The sequence below is a fragment of the Cataglyphis hispanica genome, chromosome 1, assembly GCF_021464435.1.
Source record: "Cataglyphis hispanica isolate Lineage 1 chromosome 1, ULB_Chis1_1.0, whole genome shotgun sequence".
Classification (NCBI taxonomy): Eukaryota; Metazoa; Arthropoda; class Insecta; order Hymenoptera; family Formicidae; genus Cataglyphis; species Cataglyphis hispanica.
In genome coordinates this window covers 18,112,385-18,134,414 of record NC_065954.1, presented here as the reverse complement: position 1 = coordinate 18,134,414, position 22,030 = coordinate 18,112,385, and the positions used below count along the sequence as shown (strand labels likewise).

Here is a 22,030-nt window from a genome sequence, read left to right as displayed (position 1 = left end):
CATATTGTGAAACGTCATGCCGCTTCAATTGCGCAGAAATAGTTCGAGCACTATGGCTGTGTTCCGATATTCACTGCCAGTACTGAAAATCTATAATGCACGTGACGTAAACTATAGATTTTCAGTAACTGACATTGATATCGCTGCCTATGCATTTCCCTTTGAGTTAGCGCGCATGCGCGCAAACGTCCCTGGGGTCGCGGTCGTGGTTCTCTTTCCGCTATCGCTTGCTCTCCGTTGCTTCTCACGTCTCTACGTCTTGGAGAGTTGCACATTTTTCTCGTATCCACTAACGTAAGACTGTAAGTATAACATCTTTGCCGATATTACTATCGATCCAAGCGTATCGCATGCTCGCGATTCATAAAATCCGAATTCAATTTATTTTGAGCAAATTGTTAGATATGAAAGAAATGAATTTTGTTCTTACGGTAAACCGGCAAGAGACCACGATTTCGTAATGTCGTCTGCCGTGACCATTGGATCTTTCCATTCGTCGCGAACGAAATTTTAATATTTTCGAAAAGCGTCGTGCATTGGGTTGAACGAGAAAAGTTTATTTCTTGACGTAAGGCGACTTTCAAGTCAGTATCTTAAACAGTCGCGATATAACTTGTCCAAGTTGTGCCTTATGTAATACCTCAGGACAGGTCAATATCAATCCGTTCATGAAACGAAATCGCGATAAAAACGATTATATTCCGTAATGTTTATATTATTATGAATTTGTTTGCATTAGATTTTATGTAAGAGTACACTCGTCATTTTTTTAATTACGTCTTTCTTGTTTTAATTTATAAATATATAGTTGTATATGTGTTTTAAGTTTTTACATTACATTCTGTGTTAATATTTTATTTCATTCATTCAAGTTAATGCACATGTGTATAATTATCATATAGAGTAGACAGAGTGCATTGCTGGCATGCATCTTGAACTAAATTTAGCTGCTGTTTTATTATAAAGTATTGTTTGATGTACATGTGTGCATATGTATGTGCGTATGTGTATGTATGTGTGTGTGCGCTTCTTTGATCTGCTTCGAGATATATTTATATTTTTTTATTTGCATTGATGGATGATCAATGAATCAAATAGAAATTTTTCTTGCTTTTTATTATTGCAGAACATGTCTCCCCCGATATATAACGATCTAGGAAAGAGCGCCCGTGATGTATTTAATCAAGGCTTCCATTTTGGCCTCTTTAAATTGGATATAAAAACTAAGACTACTTCTGATGTAGAATTCTGTTGCGGCGGTGTATCCAATCAGGATACAGGAAAAGTGTTTGGTAACTTAGAAACCAAGTATCAGCTCAAGGAATATGGGTTAACGTTCAGTGAGAAGTGGAATACTGACAATACTCTTGCAACTGATATCTCCGTTGCTAATAAATTACTCAGTGGTCTCACTGTTGGTTACAGCTGTACCTTCTCCCCACAAACTGGGTGAAATATTTTATTATATAATATTAAAAATTGATTGTTTTATAATTTTTAATAATGTCTAAATTTTTCTTTATTTTTTATTTTTATAGCTCCAAAACTGGAAAATTGAAGACAACCTACAAACATGAGAATGTAGCCTTAACTTCTGATTTTGATCTTAGTCTGTCTGCTGGACCTTTAATTAACTCCTCAGCTGTTATGGGTTATCAAGGTAAATTTAGATATTAGATACATTTTTTAACATCATATTGATTTATGACACAAAAACAAGAAATTATATAAATTTTTTCTTACAAGATACATTTAAATAAATTACATTTTACTTTAATTTTGAGAATACAGATTAATAAAATATATCAAAGATTTTTCTTTTTTAATTTGTATGGGTTAAGTAATAGCTATAAGTTTTGATCTTTTGTTATAAAGTTTATTTTTGCTAAAAACGAACATATGCAGATTGAATTACATGTGCATGCAAGATAATAAAAAACAGAATATTTTACTAATTCACAATAATAAATACTGAGTGATCATATATGAAGAAATTAATTTATTTCAATATATTTTTGAAGAAAAGAAATTTATGTTATATCTGATTTCTGACATAATTCAATATTTAATACAATAAGAAAAATAGGAGCCTTATATATATTAAGCCTTAATATATTAAAATTTAATATTAATTACTTATATTATTTTTATTATTGAAAAAAATACTTCTAATTTAGATCTTTAATTCCTCTATATATGTGTGCCATTCCTTTGTTCCAAATATTTTCCTGCTCTGAATATGTGGAATATCCTATAATGTATAAAAGTAAGCTTATGATATATAATAAATGTTAGAAGAATTTGTATTACATGTGTTTGTAGATCCACATATTATTATATTTTACAGGCTGGCTCGGTGGCTGTCAAATAGTATATGATTCACAAAGAAACAAACTTACAAGGAACAACTTTGCTCTTGGACTTATTGCTTCAGACTTTGCTCTTCATACTGCTGTGTAAATATAATTTGTAATAATAACAGATGCAATATCACTAAACAATTCTTGATTGATGTAGAAAATATTTAATATGCCAAATATGATATTTTTAGGGATAATGGTCAGGAATTCACTAGCTCCATTTATCATAAGATAAAACCAGGCTTAGAGGGAGCAATTAATTTGGCATGGAATTCTTCTAATAATTTAACGCATTTTGGCATTGGAGCGAAGTATAACCTTGACAGTGATGCTAGCATTAGAGCCAAAGTGAATTCTCAACTTCAAATAGGTTTGGGATATCAACAGAAATTGCGAGAGGGTGAGTAAAATTTTTTAAAATTATGTGGAAAATACTATATGTGAGTTTTTGTAATTTTATTTAATAAATCCAGAATGTTTGCAATTTATATAAATTAAAATATTTGCCATTATATAGAAGTTTAACAAGAGAAAGTAAACATATTTTTCCTACTATTAGTGAAGTGGACTTATGCTCATTGAGTCACAATAAATAGAGAATAACCTTTTGCAAAAAAAATTTAATAATGCCTTTTTTATTGTACTTCCTTCTTTCTATAGTATAATAATCTATAACTATTAAATAAATATATTTTTTTATAAAAAAAATACATATGTTAATACACATTGCTAAATAACTGAATATCTGTTTACAGGTGTGACTTTGACACTTTCTTCAAATATTGATGGAAAGAACTTTGCATCTGGTGGCCACAAATATGGTGTTTCATTAGACCTTCAGGCTTAAAATACGTATCATTACAAAGTAACTCTTATTACAAAACAACAAAAAAATTTATCCCATATAAATGAATATTTCATGACCGTGTCAAAATCGGCGTGACAGTATATGCTTCGAATAAAGTATTACTTGTAACGCATAGATCGGTTGATTCTTGAGTAATTACAGTAAAATATCGTCATATAAATACATTATTTCAGATTAGTTGAAGGAATATATTATACATAATTATGATCGTAAATTAACAATATCTTTCAACAATATAAAGTCACAATTATGTAGATTAGACAAGTTTGTACTATTAGTCTTATTTAGTCCCTACAATACTTTACACGCGCAGCTTGTTCCTGAAACCATTTTTTTTTTTATAAAGACAAAAATCAAAAATAATATAAAGAGTAAGCAATTTTTTAATCTATAAATGCTAGCATTTTGGAAACTGTTGAATTAAAAAACATTTTTTGGAAAGATTGAAGGACTTAAGGTGCCTTTTCACGCTGATGCTCGATGCTCATTTTTAGTGTCAAGGTAGGTCATTAAAATTGACGCTATATTGTGAAAAACGTATCAAAAGAGTTTAGCATTGAATTTATAGCGTCAATACTGATCAAACAGTACGGCTTGACGCTTGACGCTGAAGTTGAGAAAATCCAACTCTTTTTTTTTTTAGCGTGACTAGCGTAAAGTTGAAGTCACGTGACCACGTGTAACGCTGAAACGAGCATCTCATAAATTCGCACCTTTATAGGAGAAAGTTTACTATATATAAATAAGAGTGTCAAGAAAATTTGAAGATCAAATGCATTCTTTCAAATGGAATGACTAATTTTTTAGTTTTTTATAAATTTTTTTGTAAAATTTCATAGAACATCGAATATTATAAAAAAAATATTATAATATATAATTTTGTTTTTCTATTTTCAATGTTCTAATTAATTTTATCATAAAAAAATTAATTCTAAATTTTGATTTTTAAATTTCTTTGACGTCTCTATAATTAATTTCATCCTACATTTTCCAAAATCCTACCTATAATTCTTCAAAAGAATAATTTTCAATTCAATGCACAGTTTCTGAAATATAAACATTTACAGGTTAAAATGGATTACTTTGTATATCAGAGTTGTGTTAAAAGAAAAATAATGCAATCATACGAAAAGTGGTAAAAAATTATCTTATTTCAATAAAAACAAAAAGTATAAAACAGAAATATATATATATATATATATATATATATATATATATATATATATATATATATATGTATATACATACATATAAAATATATTTCTTTTGTATACATACATATGTACAAGGTGTATCAGGATTTTTCGGCTAGTAAATTTTACCAGTAAAAAAGAGAAAAATATATTAACAGAAGAGAAGAGGCCCATAAAATGGTATACACAAAAGTTTTAACAGAAATATGAAATAATAAAAATAATAATGGATTTATATATAAAATTAAAAGAATATAAAGTCAATACATGATATTTATTTAATCTGTGCGTGTTTGCACAAGATTATAAATATAATTCTAATCACTCTAATAATTATATTATTGTTCCATTGTGTAAAATGTTGGCCGTTTCAGTATAAGATAATAACAAATTGAATTTATTATCGTATAAATTCTGTGTCAGCTTTCATTACGATCAGTATTTTGAAATTGAACAATAATAATTGAGCAATAGAAGTTATGTAGATCTACTTTAATTTTATTTCGAATAATAAATGTTATTCATATAGCGATATTTTTCTATTCTCTCCGTCATAATAAAAGCTATTCGATTTATTTCTTTAAAATCGGATATTTTAATTGTAATTTCGTATAATGAAGCAATTATGGGATATATAATATTACTTTTTAAATTTACAATTATAGATTTTAAAGAACATTTTCTTTTATCTTTACTTGTAGAACATACTGGCATGGTTTGAAAAATCTGATAATAAATCTGTGTACATAAGTATATATAAAATTTTTGTTTATAATAAATTTTTTTTTAATAGCCATATTATATCGAGAATGTTACTATTCTTTCCTTACTATTATATATTAAATCAAAATATATGATATTGTTTGTGCACAAACACTAAATTTTGAAGAGTGCAATATAAATATCTTTATAAATAAAACTTATATTGTTTCAAGTATTAATCAAGTATTAATTTATATTAATTTGCTTGATTGAATTAAATGTATTAAATTTAATCAATTATTTATTACTACAGATTATGAATTTTTGCTGGATAGGACGAGATTAAAATATATGATATATGATATGCATATTTGTATGCGATCAAATAATCTTAACACAATGTGATTGATAGTAAATGCATTTTTTTATTTGGTACTATTACTTATATAAAAATATATGATGTTTTCTAATTTATATAAATAATAATGCAAGTATATATATATATATATATATATATATATATATATATATATATATATATAATAGAAAAATATTGCTATATATATATACTTGCATTATTATTTATATAATAATGCAAATATATATAAATTAGAAAACATCACATATATTTTTATAAAAGTATATATACTTGTAAATCTAATCTTAATCTATACATGTATATGTATGTGTGTGTGTATACATATAGATATATGTACAGATTGTAATTATTAGAAAATATTTGTCATTCTCCTAGTGCAAGAAAGAAATGTTGCAATTGTCCTTTATAAAGGACAATTGAACATACTGCCAGTTTGGTTAAATTACGATATTTGCTTTGGATAATACCGAATCATATTTCTGTTTATAAGATTTTTCAATGTTCCATCACACGTGTAACAAACAATGATTGTATTTTTAAGACACAATAATTGCATAGCTATATGTAATTCCATTGCTTTATTTTACATAGGGAATAATAATTGTGAATTTAAAATATATATGTAGCTTTTATTCTTCTCAACAATTATTCATTACTGATTATTTGTGTGTTTAGTAAAGAATATTATACAAAATGTAAATGTGATTTATTTACAAGAATTTACATTATTTTTTATCATATACAATGATTTTATCTGAATTGATTGCAAATGAATTTTTTGAATATTCCTTTAAGTGAACTTAAATTTATAGTGTATGATTATTTTATATTGATCTTTTATTACTTCCATGTAATAAGCGATATAATACTGGAACCTTTCTCTATCAAAGCTTTAAAGATACAGTATGCTTTTCAGGTATTTTAAATATATAATTTGCCTATTAATTTTTTGAAAAACAATGCGGATATATTTCTGAAAAATTTGATGAGAGATGTTACATTATAGAAAATAAATACAATGAATGTCGTATATATCGGATAATATTTGTGTTTTAAGAATAAACTATAAATATAAACGATTACTATTTTGGTTCTCTGATTCTGTTATAATATACAATTATTATTATAAATCAAATTCCAGTATTTCGCGATGACGACATTCCTCCGTATTAAACAAAATCTATTAATGCACCATCTGATCTTCCATTGCTTTTGCGATCCATTCTGGTTCGGTTTGAGCTATCTTTTCAATTATTTGATTCACTTGGTAACATAATGATTGTATTTGCTTGTCCCACGTCGGTAAGGTTTCGCGTGCTGCGCAGAAAAACGAGAAGTATAAACGGAATTCTTAATCACGCGGAAAATATGTAATATCTGATAAAGTATGTAATATATGGTAAGATTCAACAGACAACTCACTTTCAAAATGTACTATAGAGTCTATTTGATCGATATATCCATTCATTCTGCCCTCGGTAATCATTTGGCTAGCGATTTTTTCTGCTTTAGTGGGTGGAATATCCAACAATGCGCCCAATTCTTCGAACGAAATATTGTTGTACAGTTTACTAGCGGACAATAAGTTATGCTCGATGACGGCACGATCGAGTATAGTGGAGCCTAATCCGTCGATGGTACATGCTTTCTGATGAGGTTGTAATAACGCTTCGAATTCTTGCAATTCCGAACGCCGAATAATACGATCCAAATACATTTTCTCAAGAATCGAATAAGCCGGAAGTTGCTGACAACGTTCATCTTTGAATAAGGTTGCCAACATTCGACTTCTCTGTTGTCCTGTAATAAGAACGATGTAAACGAGACTTTGAGAAAAATAAAATATATTTGATGTTTAATTAATTGCTAACCTGCAGAAGCTAATACTGTGCAAATCAATGCGTTTCTAAGAGCAGTCATGCGTTCGTCTTCATGAATAATGGATCTATATGATAACTCGTTGTATCTCTGAGCTGCTTCTATAAATTTTCTTCTATAATCTAGAACTCTTGCATAGCAGACTTTATAATAGATTTGTAATTGTTCATTTTTAGATTCGGCCTAGGATAAATAATACAGAGTGATGTAATTAATATTCGTCATATTCGTAAGTAAATTTATAAGAACAAAGAAATAACCTGTAAAAGTGATGCCCTATTGATAAATGCTTCAGCTTGTACTGGATCATCATCTTCTAAATATAATCTAGCAATTTTAAGATAAGTTTCGAGTTTGTAATCAATAGTATATTGCCTGAAATGATTAATTTCGTCAGTATAATACATATGTATAAACAGTCACAGATCATAATTGCTAAATATGTTACTTTTGTCCTGTTTCTAATGGTATGCCAACTAAAACGTTTGCAGCTTCTCGCCAATTCTGATTACGTTCATAAATATCAGCTAAATGTTGCCTTATACTAGCTACCTGTTCTTCAAAGGAAATCACACGTGGCTGAACCTATAAATATATAATTTCAATTAAGAGAGAAAAATAATTTTTTATATAATATTTAAATCATGTTTATAATTCTCACATATTTTATTATCAATAGAATAACAATTTACCTTATCTAGAGTATAATGTGAAACAGCCTTTGATATTTCATCAGGTAAAAATAATAAACGGCTGCTGACATCAGTCAAAACTTGTCTCGAAATAACTAAGCTTACATTTTCGTTCACAACTGAAATAAAAAGTTCATCTAAATGTTGTTTCTCTAATCTTGGGATATATATATTGACAAAACATAACATGAAATATGTAGTGTAATATTAGCTATAATTGGTATCCTCATTGTATTTATATATTAAAAAGATAGTTACATCATATAATACAAAAATATTAATATAATGTTATATTTATCCAGAAGTAAACCAATATATCATTATAGCTCTGTTGTAAATATAGATAAGTATAACTATCATATGCATCAATTTTATATTTGGAATATATATATATATATATATATATATATATATATATATATATATATATTTTAGTGCATTGAATATGAAAATGTATAACAATCATTAAATGTTATTGAAAGAATTAAAGTGATTGAGTTTAATGATTCATAATTTTTTCATAGAATTAAATAATTTTAATTGTCATTTTTGTTTTATATTCAATTCACAAACTATATAACACTACAAAAATCGATTAGGTAATAGCTATTCAGCATACTTATCTAGATATATGTATAAAATATTCTCTATATATTTTCGTCATATATTTACTTTCTAGGAAATAATAAATCTTTTCGTAACCTATCTATAATAATTAAGATCACACAAATTCTGTTCAAACGTTCGAAAGCCTGCAGTCATTCCTAACATTTTCCAATGTATTCAAGATATCAGTAGGATGAAAATAACGTACTTGCTTCAATAAACGTCTTCAAGGCATCGACTAGTTCTTCGCCGGAAGACAACAATATCATGTCCAAAGTTGAACGATATCTAAACAGAAGATCATTTGTAAACATATGAATAAGAATCGATTACGTTCTAGACTTACTTTTCCGCCTGATCTTTGTGGGAACCGCCGGAATGCGCTAAATTAGTGAGTTGTTGACGTACAGAAGCCACTGTCACCACCATCTTCTTTCACGATGATTTTGCTATTAAATTACTCGCACGTTATGTTCACTCTACTACCTGCTACTGAAAACTGAAAACTGACCAACTGACGTCACTGACATGTATGATAAGAAGTCTGTGATTTGTAGTTGTGTTGATCTGTGATCAAAATTGCAAAGATGCAAATGCATCGAAAAACTGACCAATCACATATCTAACATCATATTGTGTTCTTTGTACTAGATGTGTGATTGGTTGAGTTTCCATTCAGAAGACATTTTTGGGTTAGGTGCGTCGTATCTAGATAGTCATGCACCGTGGTTGAGAATTGTACCTCCTTGATAAGTCTCATATCTGTAAATATCTGATAGAGAGGTATGAAAAATTAAATTAAGCTTATACAATATTAAATTAATTAATAAAAATATAGTTTAAAATCTTTTTTTGAGTTAGATATTTGTTTCTTGACTTGTTGCTTAGAAAATTTAAAACTATATTTATATTGATTAATCTAATGTTATCTAAACCTAACATTTATCTATATCAAATGATTAAAAAAATCAGATTGTTGGACATGCATCTGATAATTACATTCGATTATATGTTGATGCTTTGGATATTTAGTTGTTTTTCAGTAAATTAGATTTATTTATTTATATATCCGTGTATACATATATGCTCCCATATACATATATCAATGTGTAAAAAGAAATTATTATTAATCGAGAACGAATAGTACGAATCCCACTCTGTGTTTATTTCTATGTTTATGGATTTGACGTAAAATAGTTCGCGCGCGCGCCGCAGCGGCGCGCCCATCATCATCGGCAGCGCAGTCACTCTCGTACGCACGTAGTGCGTGGATGTACCGCAATCGTACATCGTATGTGAGATCGTATTGTGCGTGTCGCTGCGTCGTCCGGTCATTGTGATTCTCGCGACAGAGCGATTTACAACGTGAGAGATACTTAATCGGATTTTCAGAGCGGGAGAAATCTCGGACGACTGTACACGCGTATCGGCCGAGATATTATTTCCCGGAGATCGGACTGTTTAGTGCGGGATATCGAGCGCGCTCGAGCCGTGATATGCCGTGCTCGACATAGCAGTGGGGTCGCACGTACGTATATACATATATACATGCATAGGTGGTGAAGTATAGCCGCGCGTGAACGACAGGCATCGGAGATCGGAGCGACGTTGACAGTCCATCGCTGCACGGGCAGGTGCACCTGGGTGCGTGCACCGTCATCCGTTGCCGCGCCGGCAGCCCCGTCTGTCGTCCTTCATATCCATCGTGCTTGCATGCCACGCTCGGACGCGAGAATTGGAGCTCCCTGCTGGCGTTTTGCGGGGCTTATCGAGGTAGGCCGCTTCGCCGATACCGTGCACGTTCTTAGACTGGCGGTAAGTTATCCTCAGCGCGCCCCGATTATATATCGCGCGCTTAAAGCTTATCGTGATTAATTCAATTATCATAACTCTGGCTATATGCATTCGCTATCCTGCGTTTTTTAACCTACTTATTTCCCGTAGATTTGAAGTGCGGTGTGTATAATAGGATGTACCAGGGTTCGGTAAAAGAAAGAAAAAAAAATGACGAGAGGGGCAAAGTGCGAAAAGAGAGTGCGACTGAAACACACACACCAGAGATTTTACATTATAGTCGGTACTATGATCTAGAGAGAGAAAAAAAGAAATGAATAAGGATCTCAGAATCAGTTAAACGTTCGCCGAAGTTAATTGATCTGTTTGTCTTTACTTGCAGTTTTTGTACTCGGCACTTTTGACGCGAATTTGGATCGCTCTGAAAGCGATTATAGTGACGTAATAGTTTTGCTAAATGCATTATATAGTCGTGAACGTAATACATAATTTGGCTTAATCGCTCCCGAAATTCAGATCCGCTTCAGTCGAAGACATTTTATTATACTGACATAGGATATATATATATATATATATATATATATATATATATATATATATATAGAAGAAAAAAAAAGAAAGGTCTCGGTTTAGAAAATGCGTTTTCAAATGCCCTTTGTGAACATTGCATATTTGGAGAATGCAGTTAAAATTCTTTCTTTACATATTGTTCGAGATTCCATTATTCTACATTTCTTTTTCATCCCCACCTAATATATATATATATATATATATATATATATATATATATATATTATTTATCTACATTTTTTTTTTATATTTGTGACATTTGCTAAAAAAACGAGTATTTTTATACTAGTTTTTAGACCGTGCATTTGAATCGCTTTCTTATCTATATTTTCTGTAATGAAATAACGCCTTTTGCTTTTTTTTAGTCACACTTTCTGCTCTTGTAACTTTTCCTTTTTTTACAAAATACCAGTATGTATCCATTTTGTTTCAAATAATATAATTAATACGCTTTTTCTTTCTGCATATCCTTCTATTTTTTATATTTAAATGACTATGCAGAAGGTCTTACTACAAGTATGATCATCCTTTATTTCTTAAATTAAAGAAAATAGACGATAAAATAAATAAAATTTTAATTTTTCAAACTGGATTCTATCATAAATAACATTCACATAAAAATCATTTTTGCATGCTTGTAACATTAAAACTCGTCGAAAAATTATAATAGTTTAAATTTTTTTTCCTTTTTTTTAACATTTACAAAGAATTTTTAGCGAAAAACCGAGATCCATTAAACTCTCCGAATCTGTTACATTCTTTGCATTCCAATTAAAATCAGCATACACACACACACACACACACACACACACACACACACACACACACACACACACACACACACACACACACACACACATATATATATATATATATGCTGATTTTAATTGGAATGCAAAGAATGTAACAGATTCGGAGAATTTAATGGATCTCGGTTTTTCGCCAAAAATTCTTTGTAAATGTTAAAAAAAAGGAAAAAAAATTTAAACTATTATAATTTTTCGACGAGTTTTAATGTTACAAGCATGCAAAAATGATTTTATGTGAATGTTATTTATGATAGAATCCAGTTTGAAAATTAAAATTTTATTTATTTTATCGTCTATTTTCTTTAATTTAAGAAATAAAGGATGATCATACTTGTAGTAAGACCTTCTGCATGGTCATTTAAATATAAAAAATAGAAGGATATGCAGAAAGAAAAAGCGTATTAATTATATTATTTGAAATCATATATATATATATATATATATATATATATATATATATATATATATATATATTTACGCATGGTTATTTATTTTAGAACATGTGTTTTACGCTTGCTGCATTCGAAATGCAATTAGTAATAGACGACCTTTAACAGCTGTTTCTGTGGTCAGGAACAGCTGTTTTCCTGCAAACATGAGTTCTTTTTGCGATCTCCCGCTATATCTTTACCACGTGATCACGTGAAGTTACGGACACGCATGATGTCTTTAGTCTTTCACGCGGTTTTCATTCTTAGATGGGGATGAAAAAGGAATAATGGAATATCTCGGACAATATGTAAAGAAAGAATTTTAACTGCATTCTCCAAATATGTTCACAACGGGCTTTTGAAAACGTATTTTTCTAAACCGAGACCTTTCTTTTTTTTTCTTCTAGCCTCAATTCTCGTCTTCAAGGTCTTTTAAATACTTTTCTTTTCCCCAAAAAAAAAAAAAAACCAAATAATATAGAATAAAATATGTGAAATAACTATTATATATTTTTATGAGTGATTAATAATTCTCCTGAAATACTGTACGAAAAAGAAAATATTATAAAAAAAAGCTTAAAAATTTATATAAAAAGTATACAAAATTTTTGTTATATATATCATGATTTATTTTCGGAAAAATGTTATCTTTCATTCTTTTTACATGATCAAATCAGTTGTCTTCTCTTGATATTCTCTTTTATGATTCCTTCCATATCCATTTTTCTTTTCACTTCCTTTCTTACTCTTTCTAAGCGCGATAGTCCTGCAGCTCTTCTTATGGCATTCATTTTCATTAGTTTCTAGTTTCCTTTTTATGTTTTTGATCATTTTTTTCTGACTCATAGATTACTTTTATCATCCACTTTTTATCATTGTCTCATATATTTGTAATTTTTATTTTTTCTCAATCTCCTTACTCCATAAGATTCCATTCAGACATCTAAAATCTAGTCTTTGATTATTTTTTATTCAAAACTACACACATATATACACATCTTTCATATCGATTAATTTTTTAGGTCAAGTTATTCGCAACTAGAAATGACGTTAGAGGGTGGAGCGGAAGAGAGAGAGAAGGTATGAGGAAAAGAGAGAAAGGGGATGTTCGGGCATCCTGTGCGAGCTCGATCGTGCTTTTAGATGATCTGCGCAGCTCCGCCCTGCGCGATTTTCTCATAGTCGTGTTTCGGTGCGGGGGAAGCGTTCTTCATTTAATCCCAGAACCCACACTGACGCGGGGACGATTGTCAATTAACACCGGCGCAGTTTCACACGCGTATCCAGAAGATTGCACTGCATCCATGTAAAAAATGATCGAGATGAATCGAGATTTTTATTAACGACTCTCTCGGAACGCATCCGATATCTAATAAGAGAATTTGTTTCGTAGAGACTCCCTCCTCGTTTTGACGCTGAAGAAGCGTCAGAACCTTGATACGTGAAAAAAATTGCGTTCATCTATTTTGATTGGTCGGATAGCGTAGATTTTTCTCCAATGTTTGTTTGAAGGATTAAAAGAGATTCGATGCGAAAATGTTATTTTGCGAAAACATTTGGTTATGCGGTGACACCCTACTCGAACGGTAGTCGAGCCAGTGTCGTTAAATCACGATGATTATGGCATTGGTCTTTATTGCTCGGAAGTAGGCAGTTTTCATTTCAGGGACTTTCGTTTATATATATATAGGTACAATGAGATAGAGAGGAACGATACTAGGGCTGCTGATTTAGCATTGACGAGTCGTTTTACGCTCTTGATGTTTGGTAATAGCCATTTAGCACTTTCAGATACAGATTGCAAGAGAAATTACGCGTCGCCATTTTCCCAGATAAATTCTTCGCTTCTCATTCGAGGTGGAGGTATCAAAAAAATATTCCGCGAAAAATTCATCTTGATTTTGAAATTCAAAACTAATTTTTTTCATTTATCATGTTCTACTTGCCAAGATTTATCGTAGATAAAGATTTATATTGTGATTAAAGGAAAGTCACGTACTGATTATGTTACGTATTGAATGTGATGACATATATGATTTATTAAATACATTTAAAGTTTTTTTTTTATAGGAAAAAAATTGATGTAAAAAGGGAAAATGAAATATTGAAGTTTAACAGGATTTTAAAACGACAACAAACACATCATAATTTTTAGAATATAATTGAATCGAAAATATCTTGATTTTATCGATGAGGCAATGAATGCGTAAATGTATCAATGTGCCGCGTAGTATAATTTATTATTAGGTATGCTATTAAAAAAAATTGAATAAACGATACTTATTCCAAGACAAATGATCTTAAATACCGCTAGAAAAACAAGAAGATAGTTGTTATATAATGTTATTAATAGGCTTATTATACGATTACAGTCGCCACACATTAAATCAGCTAAGGATCTCTTTGGCTTGAGTTGAATTTCATTTTGTATTTGTCCGGATATATTTGAAATATATCTCGAGCAACATTATGTTCTATTGTAGGTAAAAAATAACCTTGAACATTCTGCGCGCTGTTTCTTCGATAATCTTATAAAGAAATGGATATTTTATTGATACTCGGATTGAAGCCTGGTTACTTACAACCTGGATTAACCGGCCCACGCGATCTCGAAAGCGATTTCGTGTACAAAACCACATGTATTAATGGTATATACACAAGGACACCGGCGACACTTTTCATTCTTTGCATGCATAAAGCAATTGAACCATGCAAATTTACTATAAACGAAAGAAATACGTTCCTCAAGTATGGCAGAGAAATGCCAGTGCAAGCATGTTAATTTATTTATATTTATATTAAATGATATCGATGCAATTGAAAAAAAGAGTTTTCGATTTTACATGAGAAAATAAGTTGAGAATATTCTTGATTATTCTAGTACATGCGAGAAAGAGAGGTTGAATTCTTCGCATTTTTTAAATTCTTCAGAGAACGACATTTATTTATTTCACATAATTTTTATATACAACATCTTTTACTTAACTTTTTCCCGGGTACCGAAAAGATTAATAATATCTTTTGTGGAGTTCACAGGCGCAATGTGACCCTCGAAGAATTAAGTATGAATTGCGTGTGGCACTTCGTTAGCAGAGCCCAGGCTCCGCTTACGTTGATGCATGTTGATGAATTATTCAGCGTGCACAAATCCACGGAGAAGAATGGTAATCCTCGCGAAATTGTCGAGGGGATCAAGGTCAAACGGCGAGACGCGCGCGGTTTGGCACTTGTAAAATTTCTCGGCAGCCGAATCCCGACCGCTTGGATTTCGCACGCTGAAATTACGCGGCATTGCGTAATCATGCGCGAGGATCGTCCGCGGTAGCACATTACTGCTCGTTATTTATCACTTGGTTCACCCGATGCTCTTTCACGATGCACAGTAGTATATAGAAGAAATACTGCGATACTTACAAGGATGCTCTTTTTATTCAGATTTTTCTTTTCAGAGAATTTCTTCTTTTTATTCATTCCTCGTTTCAAATATTGCTGATTAATCTTACTATACACGATTTCTTTTTTTTCTACATATTTTGCATGAGTCTAAAAAAGATTGACGCAGGAGAATTTTGCGAAATAATTTTAAGCTGCTTTTTATGAATTTTTTATCCTGACGATCCTGTCACACATTATACAATATTAATAAAGTCAATTTTAGAAATCCTTTTTTTTATACTTATCCATTTATTCTCTGAAGTGCAGTTTACATAGAGGGGTCCCGATATTGTCCACTTTACTTTAAATCAGTTTCCCTTTTATTTTTATGCTCTCCCACTACTTCATATTTTCATTCTACTATCGTAGTCACGTGAGAAATGCGAAATAGTGGGAGAACAACAAAGAGCAGCGTAAGAGGAAGTGGTTAAGAGTAAAGTGGATGACATTAGTGTGTTCTCGGCACACATTCTTTTCACATTTAGAATACACTGTGGCACTTTCAGTCTTTTATTAAGGACCACTTGTAATCTCTGTATCCTATATACATGTTTGATTTTGCTCTCATATATGACAATGATTCTTTTCCATATTATATCTTTATCATATTTTTCTAAAGCTTTAAATTCAAAAATTGAGCACCTCTATACATAAACGTTGCACTGGAAGGTGTAAAAAATGACGATATTTCATTCATAAAGTTTTTCTTAGGCACAGTGGCAACGGATTTGAAACACAAATCAAATGATTTTCTCGTTTTTCCAAGAAGCTTTATGGTTTTATGTATTTTTTTTTTTTTTTCACAAAGCTTAGACGATGTAATCACTGTGGAAAGAAACGTAAACTTAATGCATACCATTTCGCGCTTTGCATATTTAACAATGCAATGTATGCGCGTTTACTTTCGCCTCCGCCTTTGATGCGATGTATTTATACTATCAAGTGGTTCGAGCGTTCTGAACTTGCAATAATATTTATCTATGGCAGAGCAACTGCCTCGCAAAAGTCTCCATGTATTCTATATATACAAGGTGTCCTAAAATTTCTATTTTTTTTTCTCTCAATTACAGGTTCTTTAATGATAACATTCAATTTTTTCTTAAAAAGAATTCAATATATGTTTATTTTATGATTATTTTATAATTACTTTATGATTATTTTATCATCTTCGATATCCCTCATATTTCGGCTATTTAAATGAAATAAAAGAAGTGAAAATGGAAAAAAAAAAGAAAAAAAAGATTCTTATATTACAATATAAAAGCACAATAGTAAGAGAAGGATCGATCGCGAGAATTAAATTAGAATTACAATTGCATTAAACTATCTTAATCTGAAATATTATTTCAGAAAATATATAAATTAAATATATATAATATTTGTAATGTTTTGAGATAATTAAAAATATTACAAAGTTTTATCCGTAAAATGTCTTTATGAATATCACAGTGTATCTCATGAATAGCACATGGTGTGTTGATAAGCACTGAACGCATGTTTGTGGCAGAAAGATAACGCGCGTTTTTTATTAATAACCGTTAAGTACACCAAGATTATAGCTACTCGTGCTTTCGCATCTGGCCGAGCTGTTTTATTATTAGCGACAGCTCTTTCTCGCGTTAATTATATGCTAATATTATATATTCATTGTCTCCGTTCGCGTGTCTGATGACAGGTCAATGTCTGGACGGAAGCTTTTTTTTAAACACAGTAATCCAATCGCGTTTCTTAACATAAAATAATTACAAATCTCGTAATTAATATTATTATCTGTTTTATTTAATAGTTATTAGAATAAAATTAAAATAATGTAGAGTATAATTTTAATATATGCATATTAAAATTCTCGATTTTTTTCTTAATGAAGAACAATAGACTTTTTTGACAAGCTAGATATATGTCTTTTTTTCAGTTCGTGAAACTTTTAAAATTCGGAATCAATTCTCTCTATTTGCAAATTGAAAAGTTTTCACGTTATCGCTATATAGTTTTCATCAATCACTTTTTTGCGACATATTTTTATCAATTTTAATAGAGTTTTTTTAAGCAAGTAGCTTCTTATTATTTTTTCAAGTTGAAAAAAACAGATATCTCTCTATCCTCTTTAAATTTTTATATTTACATTATTAAAAAAATAATTTCCCAAGTATTTCAATGCGTTGTTCTCGAAAGAATTGTAATAAACTTTGCGAATGTAGTTTATCTTTGTAGCATTAATTTTTTAATAACCAATAATGAGATAATTTCTGAAACATCTATAAATATTTTTGCGTGACTCAGAGTTGAGACAGCTGTACATAAATATATGGTATATACATATATGTATGCAAGGCTAACTTAAACATAAAACTAATAATTAAAAATAACATATTACATATTAAAATATATAAAAAAGGAATATACATAGTGTGAAATGTTTTTAAACAATTCAATCATACAAGGCATAAATATTTAGACGGTTTGATCCAACTTGGAAATGTTAAACGAATATGAATTTAGTGAAACTTTAAGATATACGTATGACAAATAGTGTATTCGTGCGAATCCGAATTACTCATGCGGTAAAAAAAGCGAGCACGTGGTGCGGCTTACTGTATACGTATTCTTCAGGCTTGTTTACGCTGGCACTCTTACAACGAGACAATTGATTTTGGTCGTAAAATGAGTTGCGCGAGAGAGCGCGAAGACGAAGCCAGAAGAAGGATGTTGTTGCAACGCGATAGCAACAGATGTGCACAGTAAGCGTTAAAGCGTTATCTCGAAGAACTCGTGCGAATTTACGAGCTTTAGACGATGTTGCAATCGGATGCATTATTATTCAGCCGTATTTAGTCGTATTGCGTAATTGTCGCGAAAGGAAAGAGTTAACGTGATGCTCTGTTTTCTTGACCTTATTTTATAATATTCTTACGCACACACAAAACCACACCTCCGATGATCGAGCAATTTCTTCGAAACCGCATCTTGAATTATTCGCGTTTGGAGATACATATTTCCCTGAACTTCAGATAGAACCTGTAGTTTGATTAATTTGAATCTGAATTTCCGATAGAAAAGTAAAATTAGGCAATTAATTATGAGAAGAGAGTAAACGAAACAAAATGGTTAATTATTGCAACGCAAATTAAGATAAGTTAATTTGATAATATTTCTTTTTATTAGATGTAAAAAAAGAAAATATGTTACTCTTATACTTATGATAAGTGATGACACTGAATATTTTTTTTTATTTCATACAGATCTGTTTTGAATTTATTGTGCGCATGATATTTTTCGCCTACGCATGCTTATAGTCAAGTGACAAATGAAGTACAACAACAAGAAAGGAAGATGTAAAGAATATAAAAAAATAGAATAAAAGAGATGTAGAAGTTTGATTGTACATTATACGTCATAAATAAAAATATAATAATTTATTTTTTTGTATCTATAATGAAATATAGTATTTCCTTATCACAAAAAATTTTTTTTATATTAAAAATTAACGTGAGTTATCTCCTCAATTTAAACTTTATTTAATATTAAAAGTTAAACTGTAGTCAATTTCGTAAAATGTTATTTTATCTCGCTGGCTCGATCTTGTCTCATTTTCGTCCAAACGAGTTAGTGGCAAGATTTATGAGACAGTTCCTGAAAAATAAATAGAAATTAAGATAAAATATTTTCGTTAGAGACAGCGATCAGTAACAAAATTCTTTAACGAAAAAAACACTGTATCACCTGTATCAAACATACTCATTAAACGTACTCATTAAATTACCTTATTTTACTAATTGAGATAGATAAATTTTTATTACTGTGGTTGTTTTACAGTTGTTTTAAAAATAGTTGTGTTACATACATACATACATCATACGGATTTTCCTCTTTCAGATGAAAATTGAAACGTCCCAGGACCTGACGTAGATAGCAGATGGGTGGATGAAAATCGCCAGAGTGGCCGCCATGACAAAACTCGCGCCGTAGTTAAGCGATGTTAGTGACTGCCTCCCCGATGGACAATCCCCCGAAAACGTTGTCGGTGCTCGAGGAGGAGGCGGCGAACATCGACGACGCGTTCCCGCCGCACGTCGATACCAGCAACATTGTCATACAGCCGGAATCGCCGACCAACAAGAAGCAAACCTTGAAGACCTTTGCCGAGGTTAACGCACTGCTACAAGCCGATCCGCCAAGAAAACGGGAAGTAAAGCTGATAATACGGGAGAACGGTTGGCCGCTCAACAACGGCATCAGGGCGCAACTCTGGCCGGCACTCTGCAATCAACACGCGCAGGGCAAAAACATGCTCAACGGATTCTATTGGGATATGGTGAACCAAGTCTTTGGAACAACCGGTTAGTAGATACGCCAAGAATCTTTTTTCGGCTATTTTCTTTCATCTTACATTTGCTGACGCATTTATACTATCTTTCCTAAAGGGACAGATGAATATTATGTAATAATAGCGCGACTGGATTGTTAATCTTACTTAATCGTATATTACTATATTTATAATGTTCTTAACTTAAAAATTAAACGTTAACTAAATTAATATTATATTAATAAATATTATTAATTCCATAATTATTGAAAGACATATACAACTTTAAATGATGGTTTTTTTTTTATCTGACAATTAATATACAATCCAATGAAAAAGTTATGTTAGTTATATATTTCTAAAGATTTCAGATATTCTAGAAGAATGTTTAATATTTTCTCTTTTTTTATATAATTGTTAACTATATTTAACTTTCTTTGCTCTTGTAAAAAAAAAGTCTTTAAACATTTATATAATATTTGAAATAATTTATCTGTGCAGAATTACCAGAAAAGTCAATCATGCTACCACCGTTCGTCGATAGTACACATTGCTTATCTTACAATTTAACGATAAAGGGCAGAAACGTAGCGGACAGAATCGTGTCAGTACTGGGATACGCTTGTCCTGACATCACCTACAGCCCGTCCCTTTATCCATTAACTGCACTTCTCTTGCATTTTGTGCCAGGTGAGTTAAAACTAAGTTCACGCTATAAGTCAATAATAACTTGACACATTAAACGTTATAAGAACGTAATTATTTCTCGCTTTACTAATAAAATATCGCGAATTTGCGGCCAAAACGAATTTACGGTACAAAGCGAGAAATAATATATATTTTCTTTTTTTTCGGTAAGGGAAAATCGACTCAAAATTGGCCAAAGAAGCCGCAGTTGAAAGAAAATGCGCTTAGTGAGGGCAATCTGTATATACAAAGTGAGTCACGCAGTTTGAACAGGTCATATTTTTTTATAATTGACGATAGAAAAATATGGTAAAATTTTAATAATATTTAACTTCGACTTAATTCTTCAATCTTGAAAGTTTTTCCCGAAAAATATAAGTCATGGAAAAATTTTATTGTGTATTTTTGACTTATATTTACATAATGATTCGTTTTTTTCTTGCACACATACACACACACACACCACATACATGGTATACGAACATTATACTGTGATACATCTACATTCATACATAGACTTATATTCAATGTACTTTTGAATATATACTATTAGTTACTAATTGCAGTTACTTATGAGAAGTCAATTGCATATGTAATTTACAATATTACTTTTAATTGATGTTTATTACGAATTATTTGCGATTTTACGTATCTTTTAATGCAATGGGTTAAGGCCTAAAGTATATTTATTATATATAATATAAAAGATTTGTTTACTGTAAATATAATAAACTACTGCTTATATTATTTTTTAGAGGAGGAATGTTATCACTGTATGGCCACTTTGGTAGCAGCCAAAGAAAAAATGTTCATCACGCAAACTAAACTGCTTTACGAAGTTACGTGGAAAACGGTGGAACAAATCACTAAAAAACACGTCGTAAGTAGCAATTAATTCTTAAAGTTGAAGTTATAAATATTACGAAGTTATAGATATTCACATAGTATTATTTCCAATTGGATAGCTTATTTCTTTTCTTTTCTTCTCTTTCTCCTTTTCTCTCTTTCTCTTGCATACATGTACATTCTCTCTCTTCATATATATGTATGTATGTATTTTAGTAAATATATATAATAGATATATAAAATGGTATTTCTCAATTCATAATTTTAAGAAATCAGCTGCTGTACATTTAGCGAGGCATTGCTCCGGCTCAAGAGCAGAAAGAATCTACATGGACTGGATCTGGTGGATTCTTCAACTTCTTCCATTTCAACATCTAGTCAGGGTTATGGACTGTTTTCTTCACGAAGGCATTAAGGTGAGTTTACACATCGTCTTTGATTTTTTATTTCCATTCTGTCTCTCTATCTTAATAGGTA

At 30.6% G+C, this 22,030-nt stretch overlaps 3 protein-coding genes and 1 long non-coding RNA gene across 12 annotated transcripts in view; 2 read left to right on the top strand and 2 right to left on the bottom strand.

The window, feature by feature from the left end:
• Positions 1–163: 163 nt before the first annotated feature.
• LOC126859141 (voltage-dependent anion-selective channel-like) lies at positions 164–3,342 on the top strand. The gene is made up of 6 exons (XM_050610161.1): positions 164–302; positions 1,127–1,449; positions 1,539–1,660; positions 2,348–2,456; positions 2,552–2,760; positions 3,116–3,342. Exons 2-6 carry the CDS (start codon positions 1,130–1,132, stop codon positions 3,205–3,207), a joined length of 852 nt encoding a protein of 283 aa, XP_050466118.1. The 5' UTR covers positions 164–302; positions 1,127–1,129; the 3' UTR covers positions 3,208–3,342.
• Positions 3,343–6,186: 2,844 nt separating this feature from the next.
• LOC126858880 (COP9 signalosome complex subunit 4) lies at positions 6,187–9,181 on the bottom strand. Its single transcript, XM_050609534.1, has 8 exons — positions 9,025–9,181; positions 8,887–8,966; positions 8,073–8,191; positions 7,829–7,965; positions 7,641–7,755; positions 7,374–7,563; positions 6,925–7,302; positions 6,187–6,819 (listed from the first exon to the last, which is right to left on the bottom strand). The coding sequence occupies exons 1-8, from the start codon at positions 9,105–9,107 to the stop codon at positions 6,686–6,688; spliced, it is 1,236 nt and encodes a 411-aa protein (XP_050465491.1). The 5' UTR covers positions 9,108–9,181; the 3' UTR covers positions 6,187–6,685.
• A 257-nt stretch (positions 9,182–9,438) lies between these two features.
• Positions 9,439–22,030, top strand: part of LOC126857926 (GTPase-activating protein skywalker) — a 21,388-nt gene continuing 8,796 nt past the window's right edge. For 2 of the 9 annotated variants that reach the window (XM_050607879.1, XM_050608542.1), the window contains exons 1-5: positions 9,925–10,493; positions 19,591–20,054; positions 20,522–20,710; positions 21,463–21,587; positions 21,823–21,969. In XM_050607879.1, coding sequence (XP_050463836.1) covers positions 19,691–20,054; positions 20,522–20,710; positions 21,463–21,587; positions 21,823–21,969 — 825 coding nt within the window. In that variant the 5' untranslated portion in view covers positions 9,925–10,493; positions 19,591–19,690. Of the gene's footprint in view, positions 9,462–9,924; positions 10,494–18,378; positions 18,456–19,590; positions 20,055–20,521; positions 20,711–21,462; positions 21,588–21,822; positions 21,970–22,030 lie in introns of those variants that run through there. The other 7 variants (XM_050608042.1, XM_050608288.1, XM_050608120.1 and 4 more) reach the window with 7 other exon arrangements.
• Positions 19,835–22,030, bottom strand: part of LOC126859300 (uncharacterized) — an 18,232-nt gene continuing 16,036 nt past the window's right edge. The window contains exon 5 of the long non-coding RNA XR_007688784.1: positions 19,835–19,974. This is a non-coding gene — a long non-coding RNA (uncharacterized LOC126859300). The remainder of the gene's footprint in view (positions 19,975–22,030) is intronic.